Source organism: Leishmania braziliensis, chromosome 18, assembly GCF_000002845.2.
Source record: "Leishmania braziliensis MHOM/BR/75/M2904 complete genome, chromosome 18".
Classification (NCBI taxonomy): domain Eukaryota; phylum Euglenozoa; class Kinetoplastea; order Trypanosomatida; family Trypanosomatidae; genus Leishmania; species Leishmania braziliensis.
This window is the reverse complement of record NC_009310.2, coordinates 242818-263199: the sequence shown is the minus strand read 5'-3', so window position 1 is coordinate 263199 and position 20382 is coordinate 242818. Positions and strand designations below refer to the sequence as shown.

The 20382-nt window shown below is 55.9% G+C and overlaps 5 protein-coding genes across 5 annotated transcripts in view; all 5 read right to left on the bottom strand.

Annotated features, from left to right (window-relative positions):
• The window catches only part of LBRM_18_0690 (putative ATP-dependent zinc metallopeptidase), a gene marked incomplete at both ends in the record, with an annotated part of 1797 nt that extends 151 nt beyond the window's left edge, over positions 1-1646 (bottom strand). The window contains one exon of the mRNA XM_001563943.1: positions 1-1646. This exon is cut by the window's left edge and continues 151 nt beyond it. Within this exon, the coding sequence (XP_001563993.1) occupies positions 1-1646 (1646 nt within the window).
• A 1144-nt stretch (positions 1647-2790) lies between these two features.
• Positions 2791-3381, bottom strand: LBRM_18_0680 (hypothetical protein; the record flags this gene model as incomplete). Its single annotated transcript, XM_001563942.1, has 1 exon — positions 2791-3381. One exon carries the CDS (start codon positions 3379-3381, stop codon positions 2791-2793), a length of 591 nt encoding a protein of 196 aa, XP_001563992.1.
• A 1177-nt stretch (positions 3382-4558) lies between these two features.
• LBRM_18_0670 (40S ribosomal protein S27-1) lies at positions 4559-4819 on the bottom strand (the record flags this gene model as incomplete). The annotated part of the gene is made up of 1 exon (XM_001563941.1): positions 4559-4819. One exon carries the CDS (start codon positions 4817-4819, stop codon positions 4559-4561), a length of 261 nt encoding a protein of 86 aa, XP_001563991.1.
• A 2057-nt stretch (positions 4820-6876) lies between these two features.
• On the bottom strand, positions 6877-8790 carry LBRM_18_0660 (conserved hypothetical protein; the record flags this gene model as incomplete). The annotated part of the gene is made up of 1 exon (XM_001563940.1): positions 6877-8790. One exon carries the CDS (start codon positions 8788-8790, stop codon positions 6877-6879), a length of 1914 nt encoding a protein of 637 aa, XP_001563990.1.
• A 9716-nt stretch (positions 8791-18506) lies between these two features.
• On the bottom strand, positions 18507-19790 carry LBRM_18_0650 (putative RNA binding protein; the record flags this gene model as incomplete). The annotated part of the gene is made up of 1 exon (XM_001563939.1): positions 18507-19790. The coding sequence occupies one exon, from the start codon at positions 19788-19790 to the stop codon at positions 18507-18509; it is 1284 nt and encodes a 427-aa protein (XP_001563989.1).
• Positions 19791-20382: the final 592 nt, after the last annotated feature.

Sequence of the window (20382 nt, the reverse complement as noted above, 5' to 3'; positions counted from 1 at the left end):
TCAATATCGCGTGTCGAGAGCTCCTTCTTCTCTAGTAGAGCCTTCACCATAATCTCCACCTTGTCCTTGTGGCGCTTGATGATGTCCACAGCAGTGGAATGGGCAGCCGCAAGGAGCTTCTGCGCCTCCAATTCGGCGCGGTACTGGGCGTCGTTCGAAAACGTCGTGAAGTCCCGCCCTGCCTGGGTGTAGTCGGGGTGGTACGACAATAGCCCCGTGTGTGTGCTCATGCCGAACGCCAGCATCTGCTTCAGCGCCACGTCGGTGGCCCGCTGCAAGTCGTCCATCGCACCGGCCGACACGTCGCCTAGCATCACCTCCTCTGCTGCGCGGCCGCCAAGCATGACCACCATGTCAGCAAAGAGCGTCGCGTTTGTTTGGTACTCGTGAAACTCAGTCCCGGCGCGCTGCGTGTAGCCCATCGCGTTCCCGCGCGGAGTGATGCTTATCTTCAACACCTTCTGCACAGTGGGCAGCATCCACGCTGCGAGGGCGTGACCAGCTTCGTGAAGCGCGGTGCGGCGAGCCGATTGGTCGCTTTGGCGATTGCGGTGCTTTCGGCCCATGAGGGTGTTGTCCAGTGCCTCCAGCAGATCCGGCAGCTGCACGAGCGGCTTACCGGCGATTCCGCTCTGCAGTGCCGCCTCGTTTACCACCGTGGCCACCGTGGCCGGAGATAGCCCTGGCGTGAGGTCCGCCAGCTCATCTGCCAAAGCCTTGTTGCTCACACTGGTGTCCAGCACCAGATCTCTGCCCTCCTCGTCCTTTGTGCGGCCGTTTGGGTCACCAGTGCAGATACGACTGAGGTAGTGCTCGAAGAGCTCTCGGCGGGCTGCGAGGTCGGGCATCTCAATGGCGACTTTGCGGTCGAAGCGACCCTCGCGCAGCAGCGCCTTGTCGATGTTGTCCTGGAAGTTTGTGGCGGCCAGCACAACGATCGGGTCGGCGCTCGTGCTAAGCCCATCCAACTCGGCGAGCAGCTGGTTGATTGTGCGATTCTCCTCGCTGCTGACGGAGCCACCCTGCTTACCGGCGCGGGAACCGATGGCGTCAATTTCGTCAATGAAAACGATTGCTGGCGCGGCCGCCCGCGCCTCTTCGAAGAGCTCACGCACCCGCTTTGGTCCACTGCCACCCATAATCTCAATAAAATCCGCACCGTTGCAACTAAAGAAAGGCACGTTTGCTTCACCGGCGACAGCCTTGGCCAGCAGTGTCTTGCCCGTGCCGGGCTCTCCCGTCAAGAGGCATCCCTTCGGCAGCCGCGCCCCAAGACGAGTGAACTTGTTCGGCTCCGTGAGGAAGTCGACATACTGGCGTACCTCGGCCTTCGCTTCCGGGATGCCAACGACGTCGGAGAACCTGGTGCCTTTCACGTCGACACGAAACTGGCGTTTCTTAATGGGCATCATCTGAGCCATTATGTCCTGGAAAGGGTTGCCGCTGCCGCTGGGGGATCTGCTGCCGAACGGACTGCCCAGCGAGACACGGCGCATGTGCAGCCACGCCAACAAGAAAGGCACGCCCAGCCACACGATTGGGCCAAGGGCCGGCCGTATCCAGTTTTCCTCCGTTGCCTTTCGATGCCTCTCCGCATCGCTGACTCCCCGCTGGTACTCGGGGCTCTGTGCACCGGCGGAGGACATCTCCATGAAGATGACCAGGAAGGAGGAAAAAAAACGCGCAAGTCGAGAAGCCTCGACGTCTTCAACTCAGCACCGGCGCAGGTTGCTGGCAGATGCAACGAGTGCGAGAGCGAGTACGTGCTGTGGGCAATTGATGTAAAAGGCTAATGAGCAGCGGAGGTGAGAAATAAGAAGGAACACAAGGGGGAGGACTGTAGGGCCGATGTTTGTAGGAGTATTCATATGAGCTACCGTGTCAGCCAAGCAGCACACAGCAACGTGACACCTCCAGTCAGCTTACTAGATTATGAAGCAGAAGCGCACGCACATGTGTATGTGTCTCTGGATGTTGCGTGTCACGTTAGCTACAGCAGCAAGAAGGCAGAAATACACACGAAGCGAGAAGGCAATCGAAAAAAAAAAAAAGAGAGGCAAGGCGAATGTAAGTGCTGTGAGTGCCAGTCAATGAGTCATGGAGTCCTCGGTGCACGTAGATGAAGGTGTTTCTCATAAGTAGAATGATGCTGGCGCGGCAGCACCATATCAAATGCAAAAGTAAATAAGAGGAAGAAAGAGTATGAAAATAAGGTGAAGAGAGAGAAGAAGAGAGGTAGATGTTAGGTGCGAGCCTTTGGACGAGAAGGAGTTGGGAGGGGGGGGCATTGCTGAGTCTTTGAAGGCAGAGATACAGTAATGCAGCATCACGTGGGACGAAAGTTTCGCACACCCTCTCGCTCTCCTCTTTTCTTATTGCGTGTGCGTGGGGAATACACACACACACACCAAGATGTAGACGAGGGAAAGGGGGGGAGCACTTCAGAAGACGGGCAGGCAGTAGTTCAGCTGATCCCGGCTCCGTTCCGCCCTGACGAGGCATGCACATGTCACCTTCTGGTGTGTGTGTGTGTGTGTGTGTGCATAAGGAGGAGGCACCGCACTGCAAGCGCCATCATACCGTGCAAGGCACTGCACAGGCCCAATACATCGTGAAGGGGGCCACACCTCTACGTCTTCCGCTTTCGCTGATTTGCTACAGCATTGGCCGCTGCCGCTGCTCTTGTGCATTGTGGACAACACACACGAGAAGAAAAAAGCCGTTGGTCAATGCGAGTGATGAGAGAAGACGAGGGTGCCATGGCGACGCGCGTGCGGCTTGCAAGACAATCTAGGCGTTCTTCGTCCCCGCTGAGGCAGCACGGCCGACAGCCACGGTGGGCTTCGGGGTGGCGCTGGTGTCGCTCTTGGAGGTGGTAAAACGGCTCATGGCCTGCGTCACCACCTCTTCAAGCGCAGGAGGAGCGGTGTCATCGACAGGTGCACCTCCCCTAGTGGGGAGCACCTTCTCAAGTCCTTTCGCCGAAGCTGAGGAACTATTCTCGGCTGGCGGCTTCTGTGGGTTGTTGCAGATCATGTACGCGCCAAGGAAGGCGAGGGGGTCAGGCGGGCGAACCTGCGCGACCACCTCCAACCCACGCAGCAGCAGGGGGAGCATCGTGCGCTCAATGTACTGCGCATCGGGGAGCGCGTACTCGGGAATGTCGTCGTCGGCGTTGGCGTCACCTTTGCCGCATTCGTTTGCCAGGCCAGAAAAGGTACCCGACAGGAAGGCAGGCGAGGAAGTAGTCTCCAGCTTGGCAGGTGCGTTTGGCGCCGCTTGCGCTGCTGCCGCTATGGCGCCGCTGGGTACGTCTCCAAGGTGCATGAGAAGGGCGTGCAGCGTCTCCTCATCCACCGCCTCGACAGAGCTGCTAAGCATGGATGTGCCGATGTGGCTATTGCTATTGGGTTAGTGGTGGCGGAAGAATGCGCTAGTGTGCGCCGAGAGAAAAAGACGACGAAAAAATCACACTTAGGAAGAGCGCACGCTGCTACAGATATTGGAGAGGTGGGCATGCCATCCACGTGCCGCTTGCATAGGGGTCAGAGGGAGAGGAAGAGACACGTTCATGGAGGCCTAAAGAGAGCTGTTGCACGAGCGTCAGCGTCCTGAAGTAAACGGGCTTCTCGTGCTCCCTACTTCCCCCATTCCAGGTAGCGGGTAGTTTCTTGTCTTCACGGTCCTCTCCTCGACCCTCACCAGCCACGTCCCCCTTGCCATTTGCTCATTCTCGGCGACATGCACCAACAAAAGGGAGAGAGGAGGGGAGCACACGACTAGCGCAGAGAAGAAATGCCGGCAACTTCGAGCCCCCGGCCGTGGGATGCTGAGCAACTTGTGCTCTGCTCATTACTGCTTTTTCCTGTGGTTGTTTTTCTCTGGGGTGCGATTCCTTCCTCCCTACGGGTGTTCAGTGCATGCATACGTGCGCATACGCGTATGTGTGTAGAGAAGGGTGTAGCAGTCAGCGGTAGCGGAAGACACAACTACAACTCTTATGAACGTCGATTGGGAGAGCTGTGCGATGTGGGGAAGTGGGAAGAAGCCACCGTGTGAGATGAGCCAAGGCTTCTGTGCCTGCTTGGGTACGCCATGAGACACACGGAGCCTCCGACACACACACACACACCTGCGCCAACATCAGCTCCCCTTTTTCCTGCTCACGACACACACATAGACAGAAGGGGGGAAGGAGACAAAACAACAACACATAAATGAAGGAAAAATATTCGGACTCGGCGGCGACAGAGAGCGCAGAGAGGAGACAGAGAGGGGAAGGTAGGGAAGGGAGAGAGAGTCCCTCCAATCCCATACCTTCCTCCCGTGTTTACCATAGGAACACATGTGTACCTTCGCGCCACACCATTTCATTCTTCGTCTGCTGCTCCTGATTCGCAAGGATAATACAAACAAACGGGGAAGCATACACGCCTCGCACCTCTTACACCCCGCCCTCTCTCTCTCTCTTGTGTGGGTGGAGGTGAGTGTGTGTGTGTCGGAGGCTCCGTGTGTCTCATGGCGTACCCAAGCAGGCTCAGAAGCGTTGAGAACGTGATTAGTGGTCCGGCTTGCGGCGGTATCCGCAGCCCTCCACGAGCAGCGCCTTACCACCAGTGGGGCGGCAGAGCTTCTTGGAGCAGCCCTTGCACTCCACCGCCGTGGTGGCATGACTGTACACCACGGTCACTTGGCGGCAGCGCGGGCAGCTCACGTCCATGAAGTACGAGTTTGGGCCCTGCACAAGGCGACGGCGCTTGTGCTTCATGCGCTCCGTGCGCACGGTGGGGTAGCTGAGGTCAGCATCGAAGAAGCCCATGGTGACGAGACGAGAAAGCCGACAATTTCCGATGTTGTTTTTCCTATTCTTTGCTTTTGAATGAAGCGCGAAGATGAAGAGAAAATGATCAGACGGTAGACCGACCTGATTGGCGTTTTTGACAAGGCAAACGTTTCCCGGCAGCAGCAGCAGCAGCAGCAGTGTGTGTGTGTGCGTGTGGGTGGGTGGGTGGGTGTGCGAGCACAGAAAAAGGAAGAAGGAAGGTGAAGTGTATGGTGAATGACAGCGGACATGAGGAAGTGGCAGGCGTACAGCAGCAGCGGCAGCAGAGTGAGAGATGACAAAAGGCAGCGAGGTTGAGAAGAGGTAGGAAGGGGGGAACACGGCAAACGAACACACGAGAATCGGTGGAGGTGCACAAGTGAGGAATGGGGAGGAAAGAAACCGGCATGAGGGTGGGGGAGAGTGCAATTCCACTCCCCCATTTCCATCTCTCACCCTCCTGTCGCATGGGCTTCCCACTGTCGACTGACTACGGCCAGCACCGCCACTTTCGTTGCTGTGCTACTCGTGCTTTCGCCCCCCCCCCCTCCCCGCTGTCCCTCCTCCCTCCTCTCTCCCCTCCCCCCACGCCTTTCATGTTGTTCACACCACGCCTTTTGCTTGATTTTCGGGCATGGGCGCGTGTCGAAGCAACAACATACAGGCGGACAGGAAGAAGCGAAGATGCGGTCATCAAACCCACGCACACACGCACACCAACATGAAGATGTCGAATAGAAGTCAAAGATGACAAAAAAAAAGAAAACGAACGAACCACGCAGGAGGTGCCCCGCACGTAGTACCACCACAGCACCCACCCACCCACACACACACACACACACACACACACGGAAGCGTGAGGTAATAGGGGAGTAGTCCGAAGAGCGCGGGGTGGGTGAAGGGAGGGAGGAAAACAATGATGATGGTGAATCTCTTTTTCCAAGAAAGCAGCAGCATCAATGTGACTGGTCTCCTGCATCCACAGCCCTCTTCGCCGCCACCCCCCCCCCCACACACACACTCTGCTAAGGTGAAGGAGAAGACACACATACATTTCTTCAGTGAGCCCGCTTACCGGAAGAAGAAGCATCATAAAGTGTGTACACGTGGGAATGAGGTGAAACGAGAAAGAGGTAATGAGAGTGGCACTATGGTGGTCGTGTCTGCTTACCACGACCCAAGGCCAAAATAGCGGCGAAGCTTGAAAAGGGGGGGGGGGGGAAACAGAGCAACGCTGGAGGAGAAAACATCGCCAGTGGCGGCGGCAGAATCGAAACAAGCAGAGTGAGAGCGAATAAGAGAGCTAGTCGCGCAGAGCCGCACAGAGCATAGAGAAGAACGCACAACCAGTGCAACCGACGGTCAGAAGACGCTAGCAAACACACACGAACACTCCGAACATCAAGCACGGCGATAGGATTATTCGAAGATCAGAAGAACAAGCTCAGCTTGAAGGAGGAGTCAGCAGCTCTCACTGCAATGCCTCACGACAAGAGACGGTGGTGATAGTGATGGTGGTGAAGTAGGTTAGACATGTACACACGCTCAGGAATGAGTCCAGTCACAAGCGCCTTGAGCAACAAAGGAAGAGCGAGAGTCAGACACACACACTCCCGGCTGCGCTGACTCACAAACACAAAGTGGACGAAGTGGCAGATCAAAAAGTGGGCAAGTCAAACAAGAGCGTCAACAAACAATGGTGCCACTATCGCATGAAAAAGAAACCCCGAAGACCAAGACAAGAGACGGGCAAGATGTACAGGCGAGAAACAAAGAGAGAGAGGGAGGGGGAGAGGGAGAGAGGGGGACGGAAAGGGCAAAGAAAAGTTGATTAGAGAGGCAGAAGTGGAAAGAAAGGCAACAGGAAGAGAGAAGGAGGAATGGCGAACGAGTAGGGTGGAGGAGGAGGAGGAGGAGAGGATGTGACTCACATGCGTCCAAGCATGCGTAGGGGCAGAAGCGGTACTAGCCGAAAGGGAGAACAACATTCAACAAAACGACACGTGTGCTGCTCTGCTATATTGGCCCCATCCGTCTACACACATACACCGTCGCTAATTATCCAGCCAACGGCGCGCCTTCTTTGTCTTCTTCTCCTCCTCTAATCGTGCCTTGTAGCAATTCACACACACACGCTGCGGGAGGCCGCCCATCGTGAGCGGCAAGCTGTAGTTGGAGCAGTGCGCGCAGAACACGTACCCGCACAGCCGGCAGTGGTGGCGGCGGATGAGAAACGTGAAAGTCGTGTGGCAGTTGTTACACTCCGTCACCGAGTCGTCGTCTTGCCATGCGACCTCCTCGGCGTCGTCCTGCGCCTCCTGCTTGGCCGCCGCCTGTGCCTCCGTCGTGTCCGCCTCCGCAGCGTATGACTCTGGCCGCTTCGCGCCGCACATGTCGCACTTCTTTCGACCGATTGGGTTCAAGAAGGTGCACGTTCCGCACGGCCACTGATGCTTAGACGATGAGCTCTTCTCACCGCCGCTGTAGCCGTCCTTGGAACTGCTGTCACGGCTGTCATTGTGCTTGCTACCAGTGCGCTTCGCTTTGTCCTTGGGCGCCAGGTGGCGTGGACGCTGACCGCTCTCGCACGCCTTGCAGAGCGCAGCGGAGACAGAGTTCTCAAAGGTGCACACGGAGCATGACCACACCGTCGGCAGTGGCGGATCCGCGCTGCTATTCGCGTGGGCCCTGTGGCTGCTCTCGTTGGTAGGCGCCGTGACAGCGTCCGTGACCGGGGTGCCATTGCGCTGGAATCCGCTGCACACCTTGCAGTTCGCCTTCGATGGCGGGTTCACCTCACCGCACACGCTGCACTTCCAGTTTGTCGTGAACGGCGTGCTCGAGGCAACGCCAAGTGGATTCGCGTTGGCTGCGGCCCCAGACGGAGACGCCCTCGGGACCGGGGTGCCACTACTACGGTAGGCGTAGCACACCTTACACCGCTCCGCATGCGCCTCGTTCGGGGCGAGGCACATGCCGCACTGCCAGTCCGTGACGCCAGCGTTGCTGGGTGAGGGGGACGCCGCGGAAGGAATCTGCTGCTGCTGTTGCCGCAGCTGAGCTGGCTGCTCCGTCGCAGCAGGTGCGGTGTACCCAGACCTCGTAGAGCCGCACATCTCGCACTTGACTTCGTTCAGCTTGTTTCGGAAGGTGCAAACGGAGCAGCCCCACGTCTGCAGCTCCTCTTTCTTGCGCTGCTCCCGCTCCTGCTCCTGCTCCAGCTCGCGGCGCAGGCGGATGATACGCTCCAGCTGCAGACGGTCGTCTTCTTCCGCAGATCTAGAAGGCGCCGCGCCACTGCCAACCCCAGCCGCCGCCGTCGGGACCGCAACAACAGCAGCCCCACTGGGGTTAACACTGCCGCTGCTGCTCGAGGGAAACTGCTGCTGCGCTGGCTCAGGCATCGGCTGCTGCAGCTGCAGTTGCTGGGCGTACACCTGCGGCTGCTGTTGAAACGGAGGAGCTGCTGCAACCATGCCATTCGCGGGCGCAGAAGGGCAAGCATCGTAAGAGCGCGGCCCCACCCCGTACTGCTGCTGTTGCTGGGGTAGCTGTGGTGGCGGGGCCATGCCAGGCATAATCAGCGATGGGGATGAGGACGCATTAGGTGGAGCCGGAATCCCGTAAGGAGACGCAGACACCGGAACAGCAGCCGGCAGGTTATACGACTGCTGCTGTTGCTGCTGGTGGTGGGCTGCTCCGGAGTAAAAACTTTGATTGCCATTGCTGTATCCGCCGTACGACTGCGGTAGCGCCGGTGTAGCAACGTGATGCCCCGGAGGTGGCGCTGACGAGTACCCGGTGTTAAGGGCATCGTACGAGGGTGGGGCCGGCTCGCCTGGAGCAACGTAGGGGGGCTTGTGTTCATTGGCGGCGGTAGGACCTCCGAAGAGGTCGTCCAAGTCCACAGAAGGCCGCGATAGATGCTGCTGCTGCTGTGGCGGCGGAGCGGCGTAGTAGGGGTTCATCTGTAAGCAAAACAGAGCGAAAGCCGTGCGCCACCACAGGACAATAAATGTAGAAAAAGAGAAGTGACGTACCCTCCGGTAAAGTCGCGGCACACACGCACACGCGCGCGCGCGGACACGTGTAGATACGGTGAGGTTAAAGGCTGGCGAAGCGCAATGGTGAGCGAGAAATGCCTTCGACGGACGTTGAAGTAGTGACAAGTGGAGAAAGGCAGGTAGATGAGGAAAAAGGGAAAGCGTGCGAAGATCGTGGGGTCAAATAGGACACAATGACAGCTCTTGTTCGCTGCATGCACGTCCGTCGGTCTGCTTCTCCCCCCTCACCACCCTTCCAATTCTTGTCTTTCGCACACGAAAAAAAAGACGTCACACGCACAGGTCAACCACAGGGAAGACACCAAAACGAAGCCCCGACGACGTTCGAATGCAGGCACAGGTGGTGATCTCTTCCTCCCTCACCCGTGCAGTGGGGTTCAGGTGGGTATACGTGTGTGGATGGGCCGTCAGCACAGGCGTCCGTGCCTCTGTCACGGGAATGCGCCAGTGTAGCGAAATATGGATTGGAGAGAGAGAGGAGGGGGGAAAGAGTAACGCCTTCGTCGTTGCTGAGTTGACTTAGGAGTGTTTTTTGTTGTTTGCTTGCGATTGTGGCTGTGGTTGCCCCGTTTCGTGTGTATGAGGGTGTGTGTGATTCTCGGCACCTCCTGCGAGAAGCAGAGGGAGAGAGAGAGAGGGGGGGAAAAGGGAACTACTAGAAGATACAAGGGGTAGTAGTGAAGGTGAAAGGGGGAAAAAGAGCAAAGAGACTAGCAGGAACGCTCTCACGTACAGCGACAAGGGAGAGGAGGAGCGGGTTGACTAAACCACCACAGGTCATTGTCGTAGTCAGAGTGAGTTGAGAAAACAATGAGAGAGGAATGAGTGGATAAAAGGGTTCTTTAGACTCATGGCACTCGCACAAGTGCCTTGGTGTACACCGTCGCTGATAAACACACAGAGATATGCGTACTCGGCACAGGTGTCAACATTTTGCGGCTATGTTTGCAGAGGTGTCTGCATGCCTTTCAGGTGCTTGCTGTCGGACACACATCGAAGCACAGCACCTTCGCTGTCGCCAGTGGTGATACCCGACCTTCCTCCTTTTCTTCTTTGTATTGGCTCCCCTAGAAGAGGTGAAGGAAGAGGTCTCGCCTCGGGGTTTTTCTTCAGCGTATGTGGGTGGGTGTGTTGTTGCAGCTCAGCTTCTCCTTTTCTAGGCTTTCTTTGCGGCACAGTTGTAGTGGCAATTCCGCCAAGACAACAGACGGCCAAAAGAGAAAGGAGAGAGCGACAGAGAAAGAAACATAAGAAGAGAACCCAGAGAAACAGAGACACAAAACCTCATCATATGCACACACAGAGAGAGAGGGGTGCTGCCACGCGACTGGGTAGAGGGGAAGGTGAGAGGAATAAAAAGAACGGGATGTGTAGTCCCTGGCACTCCTGCTAGTCGCATGCGCCTCTTCGGCATTCCTCCACAAATCGGGAGGACGAGTGCACCGCATCTTTGCTGTGCGCGCGGGTCTCATTTCCCCGGTAAGCAGCCGTGCGACCAGGACCGAACCCTCGTCCCCCTAGCGGTGACGAGGGTAACACCACTATGAAACTGTTCAGGCAGAGTCACAAGCTCTCTCTCCTGAGAGAGATCACACGCAGACATTATGCTGCTCACAAGACAGGGCCGTGGCACCCTCTTGCGCCGTGGTAAATACGCCTGCACGTAGTGGTGGAGACTCCTTATCACGCAGTCTGCGCAGACAGCGTCATCCGCTGAAAACCACCGGGGGGGGGGGAGAAGTGATTTGCCGCCATACTCATCTCTTAACAAACTGAAAACAGGAGAAGCGGTATGTGGCACAAAACACTGACTGGGAGCACAAATGAGAGGCAGGGGGAAAAAAAAGAAAAGAAAAAACGCTACAGCAGATACGAGGATGAAGCCACTGAGTGATAAAGCGATGGGAAAGTACCGTACGTGATGAGACCCCAATGTCGAAGAAATTATGGCCACATGCGGGCATCACGAGTATACTATACACACGGTCGAAGTCCAAGTGTCCTGTCTTCGACCAAGAGAAACAAAGCAGGAAAACGCATCGTTACGCCACCTCATCTGTGTCGCTCCCCTCGGCTACAAAGAAAAAAAAAACTGACGAGAAGAACTCGACCTACCGACAGAGCTGGCGTGTCTTCTTCTGTGGCGTATTCGATGGAAGGGGCACGAAGGGGGACGAATACGAGGAATGACGCTCACAACTCCAGAGAGAGGCGGGGAAAAGAAAACAAAAAACGATGGTTGGGGTGGGTGGTACCTCTTCGCCCAACTATTTTGGTGTCGCGGGGGGGGGGGGGGGGCAACGGAAGTATAACGCTTCAGTCGAGATTAAATTGCGCTGCAGAATGGTGTAGATTAAGGGGAACGTAAAGTAAGCTTCAGTCACACCGGATTGGGCTGATATGGGCTGAGGCACAGTCCTCACGTCTCTTCGTCCCTGCCCGTATCGCCCTCCTTCGTGTGAGCGTCACCCTTTGCGCTCCGCCTTGTCCGAGCCACATTTGACTTTCGCAACCCGCGCTCACCTCGCACAGTCATGCTTTAGAGAAAGGAAGCCCACTGGGAACGGACGCACTGCAAAGACAGGTGAAGACTGATGCTGGAGAGGCGAGAAAAAAAAAGGCGGAGCATTCCAGTCGTATTCCTTCACCTCCGCTCAAAGGCTGAGAAACCACACGACTCAGAGGCCGCAACGCACGAAAAGGAGGATGATAACACAAACGCGCTACATGAAAGCACTGGGGAAAACAAGGAATATCCAAACACGTGCACTCAACAAGTCCATTCTGCCATGCTAAGCAAGTAAAACCCAACTCTACCCCAGCCTCTCGCAGGCCCATCAAAGTGGTGCAAAGCAGTGGTGCAGATGCGCCGTAGAGCAACGCCACCTCTGATCGGAACACGGCCACAGCTCCAAACTCTACCGACCCACGCGCCGCACTCGTCCTGAAGCTGGCGTGGCACTCCGCACGAAGGATCGGGCAATATTCGAAGGTTCGGAGAACTCACCGGCGACTTCAGTGTGCACATCTCACGACCCGCCATGGAAACGGTGCGAAGCTCCGCGGGCCGTGTGCGACAGGGGCGCAGTTGCCGCAAGAGGACGCGCTGCTGCAGCTGAAGCGGATGAAGTGTCGACGTCCACCGCAGCGCCTCTTTGTGGACGTGACTCGCTAGTACAGACGTGCACCCGCCAAGCCGGTTCGGCGAAGACCAGCCTCAAGGGCGGGCTGCGGACCCGCTGACAAACCATGGGCACCTCACAGCCAAGCACTCGGCACACGCAGAGCCCCGAGCGGCGATGCTGTCTCTGCAGTCCCTGCTGTCAGAAGAGAGAGTGGGCGCCAGAGGCCGGACACTGCGCATCGCACCGGTCACGGGTCAGTCTGCAATCGTGGCAGCACAGGGGACGCACCACGGCTTCGGCGGAGTCGGAAGAGGCCACTGGCTTAACCGGCTGCGCGCGCACACAAGAAGCCTCTACTTATCAGAGGGGGCGTAGATGCGGCGCTCTTTTACATTGCAGCACAGCAATGCTTGGTGAATGGCCTGCCGCGAGTCGCCGACGACTCGGCACTGCCTTTACTCGGCCCTGAAAAGTCACCGCTATGCGAACAGGCCCTTGAGAGACTGTCCCCGCTTCTCGCAACGAGGTCTGGCGGGTGACGGACTTCTCTCAGCTTTTATTTTTCTTTGCAGGGCTCAGCGCGGGATTGCTGACTTCATGCGCAACTGTGGAGGAAGAGCAGCCGTGGGGGCTTCTAGGCCGGTGCTGGGCCTTTTTCCGCTACGCCCTCGCACCACAATCCCACGGAGCCACCGCAAGTCGGCTCCGCCGGTCGACGTGCTGGAAATTATCCCCTCCTCCGAAGAACCCAAGGGGGGGATCTTTTCTCAGCCTCCTTTGCCTACACAGCCACTGAGAGCACTGACGGCGTGGGATGCACACGAGAAAGGGCACAACCCATATGAAGTGCAAATACACCCACGCGCAAAGACACACAAGAGCGGATCGACGAGGGTTCGGCCCTGGTCGCACGGCTGCTTACCGGGGAAAGGAGACCCGCGCGCACAGCAAAGATGCGGTGCACTTGTCCTCCCGATTTGTGGAGGAATGCCGAAGAGGCGCATGCGACTAGCAGGAGTGCCAGGGACTACACACCCCATCCTTTTCCTCTCGACCTAAACGAGCGCTGCCAGAGATGAAAGACAAGAATAAGTGAGCCAGCTAGGACGGTGGTGAAAGAGGATCCCACGGGCAACAGAAGAGAACGCAATGAAGACGAGGAGAGAGCGAAAGGGAGAGGGGGAGGGAAATAGAGAAGGGGCGTACCTGTGCGCGACTGTGTGTGTGGGGGCGGGGAGGGGGGAGAGGGACACCCACGCACACAGCAGGAAACATGTTTTGCTCCGTCTTCCAATGTGTTCACTCCACCACGAGCAGGTCAGCTAACAGACGCACGTACGACCGCAGACCACCCATGCCTCTGCTGGACTGCGGCGATGCCAGGGAGCGGGGCCCACCCAGCACCGTCTGGCGTCGCTCCGCCCACTGCAATGCCACTGCATACAGGGCAGGTCAGGCCCAGGATTAGAGGCTCGGCGTCACTGCAACGAAGCTGAAGTCGGAAGACAGTAGACGGCTGCCTCGATTTATCGACCCGTCGGCACGAGTCGTGCTGAGCTGGTATAGTCGTGATCATCACACCGCCCGTCTCTTCAGCACAGCACCAGCCCAGACCTGTCCGCTGACACCAGGCAGCCCGCAGCGCCGCGTACCCGAGGGCACGCTGCAGGCTGCTTGGCTTCTCCACAGAGAGAGGGGTATTGGGCTCTGATACCAGAGTGAGGTGGCCGCCTCCTTCAGGATCCACTTGTCCAGTAGAAAAAAAAAAAAAGAGGGAAAGAAGCGGCGTAATGTAGGTAGGGGCGAACAGTGAAGTGATGCACAGCTGGTGAAACGGAGAGGAGGAGTGAGTGTGAACTGCAGTTGTTTCGAGCGTGTGAAACGCTCCATCGTCTCAACCACCCAAACAATCACACTCATCCAGTAAGCAACTTGTCCATGAATGTGCCCATACCTATACATGCATGGCCAGAGGGGGAGGGGGGAGGGGGCCACAATGCGAACATCAGTAAGAGAGAGAGAACATTCGACACCAGAAAAAAAAAGAAAAAAGAGTGGGGACGGCAACAACAACAACAGCATAAGAGACAGACGAGAAAAGGAACAGCAACAACAATGGGGCGAGGAAGCAGTGCAACATAGCAAAGCCTGATGCCTGTGTGTGTGTGTGTGAGAGAGAGAAAGAGACAAAGACAAGCCGGCAGGAAAGGGGAAAAAAAACAGCGGTGAAGGGAGATGTAGAGGAGGGGATACAAGAGAAAAGCCTACTCCTCTCCCCGTCGAAGGAGACGAAGATGCAGGTACGTACTGTGCTGCCTTTCCTTTCCATTTATTTTCACACGCACTCATCCCCCCTTTCTGCGTATGTGTATGCCTGGGTCAACCCTTCCCTCTTTAGGGAAATGCGTGATGACCGTGTGTTGACGAAACAGCCTCGTCTCCATCATCAGCATCAATCCATTCTGTCGCCTGATAATGCTACCAGAGGCTTTCAATTGATTCGCCTCATCCACAAGGTACATCACTGCCCAGCAACGTCTTCCTCGCCATCCCCCACTGGGGTAGGGGGACGCTGCCAGACTCAGCAGTGCTGCTCTGCCTACTTTCCATCGCTCGCCTCTTTCCGCAGACATCATGGTGTCTTGCCCAACACATTCGAAAAAACACAAGCGCTCAACACACGCACACCAGTCTGAGCAAAACGCCTGTGTGCTTGAGAGGATTCGTAGGGGAGCGCAGAGTAGTAGTAGTGGTTGGCAGGGAATACCCCCAGAAAGAGAAAATGTGTGAGAGAGAGGCAGACCTGTTGCTAAAGGTGCACTTTGGTGGTGGTGCGAGTAGAAGAGCACAACAGCGGTGATGATTTAAGCGTATCAAGTGAAGAAGATTGCGGCTTGGAGAGAAAAAAAAAGCGCCACCGAGACGATGGCAGCGCAAGCCAAAACGCCGTGATGCAAAAAACGAATATTATCGATTACCCAACTCGCACCGACATACTCACTCGCTACTGACACAAACAGAAGAGAGGTGACGGCTTGATCAAGGGGATAAAAAAAAGGCAAGTTGGGAGAAAGTGTGGATGAAGTAAACAACAAAATGAAGAGGGGAACAGAAGAAGATAAGAAGAACACCATTGAACACAAGGCGCACAGAGAGAGAGAGAGAGCGCGCGAACAAAACAGCGCGAGGTAAAATCGAGAGAAGATGCACGAGGAAAGACAAGAAATGAAGCCTCCCTCCCCCAAAAAAAAAAAGAAGAACAGCGTAAAGCTGTGGAACAAGACAACGGAAAGAAAACACGCATTCTGAGAAGGGGGAAAGGGCAAAGAACTAAAGAGATGCAGAGAGAAACAGAGAGACATGAAACGAAAAAAAAGCGAGAAAATGACGATATAACACGGTCGAACAAAGAGAGACGAGCAAGAGAGGGGCACTTCAGTCCGACCATCATAGAGGCACAATTGCCTCGCGCGTACGACTCACCCGGTAATGAGGACGATACAAATCGGGAGAGAGGGAAGGAAGATGAGAAGAACGACAAGTGAAAACGACAGCTGAAGCTCTTCTTCAGTAGCGCTGCCCCCTCCCCCCTCACATAGCTCCTCTGTCGTCTGATCTTCGTCCTTTTTGTGTTTTCCCCTCCTGCTTTCTTCCCACTTTTTCGCTTGAGAGTTGGCCTTCTCTTGCCCGAGTCGCACCATCGCGCCCTCCAGGCTCCACTGCGGAGTGCCTCCACACCACCTTCTGGGACGCCGCGGCTTGAGGCGACTGAGGGAGAGGCATGGCCCACAGGCGGGATGCAGGCTGTCCGAGGGGCGTGGCCTGCAGCTGGCCGACTTCCTCCCTGCGCTCCTCCGCCATGCACCTGGTGCACCCTCTACTAGCCTTCCCGACAGGCGCCACCGCTTCCGTCCTCGAGCAGGACCCTGGACACTACCCGCCTGTGCCGAGGCGCGCAGCCCACCCGAGTCCGTCTGGCGCCGATCGCGCCCCACGTATGCGGGGAGGAATGAGGCAGGGTGAGACGGGCCCGCTAGGCGCGTGGCCGGAGTCCGCGGCAGACGGTTCGTTCCAGGCGACCAGGACAGAGCTGCAGTCCAGCAGAGGCATGGGTGGGCTGTGGTCGTACATGCGTGTGCGTGCTGACTTGCTCGTGGTGGAGATGGAGATGTTGGAAGACGGAACAAAAAACGCCTGCCCCTCTCTCTCTCCTCCTCTGCGGTTGCGTGTGTTGTTCATCGGACGCCAAATGAGCACACCGTCCCTCTGCTCTTCATGTCTTCGCTTCCACTGCGCTTCCCTCCTTGTCGCCTTCCCACCCCCTCTCCCCTTTTTGCACTCAGGCGCATCTCTCTCTGTTTCGTTAATTCTTTTTTTTGTTGTTGGGGAGAGAGGTTTGCTTGAGCGGCTACATCGAACGTGGAGAGGGGAAGAGAGAAAGCGGTGGTGACAGTTTTGTCTGCTGTGAGTGGTACGCATACACAAACGTGTAGGCGATGGCGTCTCATGGGCAGTCAAAACAAACAGGCAACAGAGGTAGATGTAGTGCGAGAGACGTGGGGGGGAAAGCGCCGGACCCGAGAAGACAAGGAACAGCAAACATGGAAAGAGACAACGAGTGAGCCTGAATGCATCAACACACACACACACACACACACACACACACACACACACACGTGAGCGCAGGGAGACCAGAGGAAGCAGAAAAGCAGCGACATAAAGGGGGAGGAAGAGGAAGCTTCGGGAAAGCTATAGAGCGAGCAGAAAAAGAGGAAAACGAACTCATTAGAGGAAAAAAAAGCAAGGGAAAAAAAAAACACACACACGGGCATAGTTAGTAAACACCACGAAAGAAATTTTATATACATGCATGCATAGATGTCTGAGAGCCACATAAGTGTGTGTGTGTGTACTCGTGTGAAAGATATGCATGTCTCTCTTACTTGAAGGGCAAGACAGTGAATGTGGAAGAGGAGGGAGGGGGGAGGGGGGAAAGAGAAATGAGGGCGTGGGCGAGAACAAAGAAAAGAGAAACAAGGAGAGATGGTGAAATGAAGAGAACGAAAAGAAAAGAGAGGGAAAGGAAGAAAGGGAGTGGGATGTCAGTTGGGAGGGGGCGAGGAGGGAGGGAGGGGGAGGGGGGGGAGAAAAACGAGTAAAGAAACATTGTGGCCTGCGCTTTGATACACATAAACAAGTGTGCATACACACTCACAGGCTCATAGGGGGGACGATGGGGAAGAGGGTGTGGGGATGGCAACGATCCTCTTCTCTAAGCAGGTGGGCGCTTACCTTTCGCTAAAGACAGCGAGAGAGAGGAGAAAATGAAGAGTGAACCTAGTAAGATAAAGAGGCTCGCCATAATCGAGAAAATCAAAAAAAACGAACATAGATGTCGAACACAGAGGTGAGGAAGGTCCAAACAAAAGGGGGAAAGAAACGAGTAAGAAGCGCGTGGCGGCTTCAGTGTTCTTCCGTCGCTGCCTGTATCGATGCGCCTCTCTTTGTGTGCCTGTGGGTGGGTGGGTGGGTGGAGGGGGAGGGTTGTCTTATGGATTTGAATACCGAGTCAGAGACGCGACTGCGACAAAAGGAGACGCTGTCGAAGCACAAGGCAACTGGCATAGGTGAGTGTGGAAGCAGCAGCGGTGGTGGATGAAGACTACGAAGAGTGAAGCACACACACAGGCACACAGGCACATATGTAGACTGCGATAAACGCACAAACAGAACCAATTTGGCATCACATTAGCCTGGAAGAGAGAGAGGGGGAGGGGGGGAGAGGGAGAGGGAAGACAAAGGCCAAAAAAAATGCGAGATGCGAGTGGAAGCAAAACGAGCATCAAAACTGAAACAGAGACAGAGAGGAGCGTACATCGTTAGAAAAGGTGGTGAAACATAAAAGAAAGGGGAAACTCAAGTCCACACACACACACACACGAAATGGGACACGCCACGCGGCAAGCAGACTCACCTCTCAGTATCCTCAACTCATACACTAGCTGAGAAGACACACACACACTCAAAATGAAAGCACACTAAGTGGGTTTTACGAGGACGACCGGAGATGTCGGTGAACAAAAAAGAGAGAAGTGACAAGAGGGACGCAAGAGCACAAAACAAAACAGTAGAAAGAAAATATAAAGATTGCCCACACGAGACAGACAGGCGCACGTACATTCATGCGCGCACACACACACACACGCACACACAAAAAAAAAACGCCTACGCATGAGTACAGAGAAGCAGAAATGACATGAACACAAGCACGTTCGTACACAGAGAGAATCACAGACGCAAGGCACATATTGATGGAAAGGGGAAAATAAAATAAAAACACCTTCCTCGTACGCTGATATTGGCAGACACACAGGCACGCATATCCCATGTGTTATGTGTACCGTAAGGAAGAAAGGTAGAAACGCAAAACACACGAGAAGAAATGACAAGCAAGAAAAGGGAAAAAAAGAGAGGCTCAGAGATGGTTGGCTCGCTTTAGCTGCACCACTGGTTATGCTGCTGAGGTGGCGCAGCAGTCATCTGACTCGTCATGCCAAACGGATCCGGGGTGTACATTACACTACGCATCTGGCTGCCGGTCGTGTACACCACCTGCTGCTGCTGTGGTGCCTGTTGCTGCTGCTGCTGTGGTGCCTGCTGCTGCTGCATCGCATCAACAGCAGTTGGGGAAGTAGTGGAGTAGATAAGTCCGCCAGGCTGGTTGCTCTGCAGATATTCGATCTTGCCAGCAGGGGGCGGCACCGCTGCCTGCTGCTGGGGAGGGGTGCGCAAGGTCATCAAGTTGGACGAGGTCGCGTACTGCCCCTGCATGTACGCCGTGGTAGCACCCGCGTAACCCTGCGGGGTGGCATAGGTCGCTGCGGTGGCGTAGTTCGGCTGCGGCTGCGGCTGCATGACTGCAGAGGGCGGCATTATGGTACTAAGGGCCGAGAGGGGCTGGGGCTGGGAAACCTGCGACATGCGGTTGGTGCTGGGCGCGGCGAACTGCACACGTAGCGGGTTCGTCTGTGGCGGCACAACGTGCTTCTCGTTGAGGGAGCTGATAGCACGCTGCGCAGACTCCTCCGATTCGTAGCGCACCCACGCGCTTCCCTTGCTGCGGCCGTTCGGCTCCCGCATGATCTTGATCTCTAGCAGGCTGCCAAACTGCGCAAAGAGAGGGCGTAGCTGGTCCTCAGTACACACTGCAGGGACCTGACCAACGAAGAGCTTGCTGCCAACGTTGATGTTGGCCGCAGCACTGGTCCACACCGCCGCCCCGGCAGCGGCCACGTTGGTCTGGGGTGTCAGCATCTGGGTTGGGGCCATCTGCGCTGGAGACATGGAGGTGGATCCACCACGGATCGGGAACATTGCAGCGGCAGATGCATTGGCAGAGTATATGGGCTGCGCCCCCGCTGCCTGCGTCGGCGGAGTAGAGTAGAAAAAGCCACTGCCAGAGCCGCTGCCCGCAGCACCGCCGTAGGCGCTGAAGGTGGTGCTCGTCTGTGACTGATTCATATTCTGCTGCGCAGTTCTCTGCGCCTGCTGGCGGATCACCTGGTTTGCCGAGGCGTGCGTGGTGGGGGTGTACACCGTGGCGACAGAGGTAGGCGACGGCAAACCACCGTTGCTGCTGCTTCCACCGGCGTACATTACGGCGTTCGGACTGTTGTTGGAGAGGTAGGGGGAAACGGTGTTACCGTAGGTACTGATGTTGGTGCTGTGGGGATTGGCACTGGAGTAGAGGCTCTGAGTCTGGGCGGCAGCATGCTCCATTCTTCTTGTATAGGGTGCGCCTCTTTGTCCGTATGTTTGTGACGCAGTGATATTCCCTCGCTTGCTGGAGGAAAAGAAGAAGGGATCGGCCAATGAATAAACGAAAAAAAAAACACACACACACTCAGACAGAACAACAAACTCTACTCAAGACGCACAAAATGACAGAGAAGAATGCGGGAAAAAGATGGAAGGAGAAGAGCGGGGGTGGTAGCGCGAGAACCAAAAGAGAGAGTGTGTGTGTGGGACGCAAAAATGAATTTCTGTGTCGTGCACAGGGCAGAGTGGATAACAAAGCGGACGAATGACCAAAAAAAAAAAACGAACCGAGAAGAAAGAAGAGCGCGAGAGGTGCAGACGAATGTACGTTCTTTTCTCTGTTTCTTGCTCCGCTTCCTTTTGTGTGTTTCTACCGGAAGCAGAAGAGAGGGAAAGAGAAAAGAAGTAAAGAAACTGAAGAGAAAAAAAGAAACACGCAAAACGACAACGATGAGGACAACGACGACGCGGGGCACTCGTAATACTGTGAATGTGTTTGGTTGTCCGTGTCCTACAGTAGAAGCGCCTGTGAGGGCGATAGGACGCCGTAGGT